Source organism: Belonocnema kinseyi, chromosome 3 (genome assembly GCF_010883055.1).
Source record: "Belonocnema kinseyi isolate 2016_QV_RU_SX_M_011 chromosome 3, B_treatae_v1, whole genome shotgun sequence".
Lineage (NCBI taxonomy): Eukaryota > Metazoa > Arthropoda > Insecta > Hymenoptera > Cynipidae > Belonocnema > Belonocnema kinseyi.
Genome location: NC_046659.1, coordinates 69,841,013 through 69,844,013, shown reverse-complemented (window position 1 = coordinate 69,844,013; position 3,001 = coordinate 69,841,013). Strand labels below are relative to the sequence as shown.

The window sequence follows — 3,001 nt, the reverse complement described above, 5'->3', positions numbered from 1 at the left end:
GAGACGTCCCAGACGATTGGAAAAAAGCGATTATCTTACCAATATACAAAAGAAAGGGAGATAAAAGTGACTGCAATAATTACAGAGGGATTAGCTTATTAAGTACCGTAAGTAAAATATATTCAAAAATACTGATTCGTAGGATAATGAAAATAAGAGAAGCAAAGATTTGGGAAGTCCAAAGCGGGTTTATGCCAGGAAGGTCATGTACGGATCAAATATTTAGCTTAAGGCAAATAACACGAAAAAGTTTGAGAGTAGGAAAAAAAGTTTTCTGTGCATTTGTTGACCTAGAAAAAGCTTTTGACAAGGTAGATAGAAGTAAGCTTTGGGAAGTCCTGAAAGAGTATGGAGTCAATGTATGGCTCCTACAAGCTATAAAAACAATATATACTGGTAGCAAAGCGAGTGTAAGGTTCGCAGGTGATAAGGTTGTTATGGCAGAGTAAATCGAAGACTTACAAAGAATGTTGAATAAACTGAATGCAAGCATGAAGAGCATGGGCCTCAAAATTAACGCAAATAAAACAAAAACTATGGTGTTCGAAGGCAAAAGTGAGAAAACACTATGCAATGCTGTATTAAATGATGAGAAAATTTAACAAGTTGAGAAGTTCGTATACCTTGGTAGCTTATTTACTAGGGACGGGAAAATATATGAGGAGTTAGATAGAAGCATAAACGAAGGTAAGAAGGTTATTGGTAGAGCAAGGCCTCTTATCAGAAGTAAAAATATATCAAATAAAGCTAAAATGGCAATACATAACTCTATATTTGTACCGACTGTACTATACCCTAGCGAGACATGGACCTATCAAGGAAAAGATAAGAGTAAAGTAAATGAAATTGACATGAGATTCTTGCGCATGATATGCGGGAAAACTCTGATGGACAAAGTGAGGAACGACATAATTCTCACAGGATCTCGTGCAGAAGAGACGTTAGTAGACACATGGGAAAGAAATCGGTTAAAATGGTTCGGGCATGTTGAGAGAATGCCAAATGAACAATTAGCAAAACAAATGTATTAAGGTAAAGTGAGTGGCACCGTGCCCACAGACAGACCGCGAGAAGAATTGTTAGATGGGTGAATGAGATCTTAGTTAGAAGAGATATAAGAAGCCACAGAAACACGAGAGCCTGCATGAAAAAAATTCATGGACGTAAAAGAAGCTAGAGAAATATGCCAGGACAGAAAAGTATGGCGGCAAATAGTTAATAAAAAGAGTGTCAGTAGAGTGAATGACGCCTGAAACAAAAGACCTCCACACTAATGGACCTAAGTGGGGAACCTTACGTAACGACTTTGTGAGGATCTTCACTCGGGTTGATTGCTATAGAGATTGATAAGCTACCTGGTTCGGAGCAGTGTTACGGAACGAACGTATTATTTACATAAATAACACAAAAATTCTGGATCAATCTAAAAATTTCATAGCCCTTCCTCATATTACTCCTTTCCCCACCGAGTGAGTCACGCACATCCCGAAAGGGAAATGGCTTAATGGTATATATAAATATGATAATCAACAAAAACTCTCATGAGCATAGCTTCTAAAAATCTGATTTTGGAGTTTTTTTCCATGCTGAATAATTTTGGTTTAGGCGTTCAGTTCCTTTTGGTTTAACATGCTTCCATCTTGATAAAAATAATTTTAAATTTCGAAAAAAATAATAACTAAGAAAATTTGCATTTTTACTTTTCAGGAGAGAAGAAGACATGTTAATATACAATTTCGTATCTTCGGCAGATGCTCGTCTGACCTGGGATGAATACTGTAAATCTAACGTAGCCTACTCTGAAATTTATCTGCCCAGGAAGTCATTCTTGTATTTATCGTTCATAATGAACATGCAGAAACTGGTTCATTCTGCCTACACAGTACCTCTACATTCATTACCGGCACTTGTCGTAAATACTGCCAATGTATGCATCGGCCAAAAACCAAAGTACGTATACAAATTTTGACTCAATAAAAAAAAATATTCGAAATTCTTAAAAAATATTTGCATTACTCAAAAATAATTTTTAAGAGCTAAAAGACACATAAAAGTGATATGATACGTATAAAATTTGATGTGTCTTACATGATAGAGTTTTTTTTAATTCAGACTTATAAAGGTCTACCAGAAGGTGCATAAATTCACTGCCGTAGTTTCACATTCCTGCACACGTGAACAGACTTTCACAAACGGAAATATGCAATCACTATGGGACCGTCTGGATTTAAAGGACCAACACATTTTCAGGTTCAACATAAAGAACTTAAATTGGGACCAGTATTTCGAAACTTACTTGAAAGGAATAAGACTCTGCTTGTTTAGAAATGATCTCAGTACCTTAGAACAGAGAAACATAAGGTGAATAAGGCGAGGAAATTTTTAACTTAATAATCTTCAATGTAGCTTAAAAAAATTATGTTTCCATGAAACATGGTGACCACTCAAGTATCAGAGAAAAATTCGAGGTTATTTACAGGTTTTTCTCGGATCTCAACAATTTCCCCCGTCATTCAATTTTGCAAAAGCAATTAAGGTACTTATGTCGAAAACTAGACCTACGAATAAAATAGTTGTTGGTATGATTTTAAGAATCAGAAAAATAATACTGATCATGTAATTTCAAATAAAAAACATTATTGGTAATTAAAACATTTTTAAATTGTGAGAAAAAAAATTATTTTAACAATGTCTTTTGCAACTTAATTTTTTCATATTGGCATATTTCGAGAGGGATGGGGGCTTTTCTACGTAGACGAATTTACTTTGAAAATTGGACGCAGTATATTTGTAAAAAATATTTTCCGGGAAAAAATAAGCCAGCATTCACTAAAGTTCAAATACTTTTTCAAAATTAAAAAATTAATTTTAAATAAATGTTTTTTTTAGAAGCTTTAATTTTTTTGCTAAAAATAATACTGCTTATTTAAAATTACATTATTATTATTATACCTTTAGAATTATCGTGTTCTCAATTTAATTAGTACGTTCGTTCTGGAAC

At 33.9% G+C, this 3,001-nt stretch overlaps 1 protein-coding gene across 1 annotated transcript in view; it reads left to right on the top strand.

The window, feature by feature from the left end:
• Positions 1-1,773, top strand: part of LOC117169868 — a 13,817-nt gene extending 12,044 nt beyond the window's left edge. Inside the window, exon 4 of the mRNA XM_033356376.1 lies at positions 1,708-1,773. Within this exon, the coding sequence (XP_033212267.1) occupies positions 1,708-1,773 (66 nt within the window). The remainder of the gene's footprint in view (positions 1-1,707) is intronic.
• Positions 1,774-3,001: the final 1,228 nt, after the last annotated feature.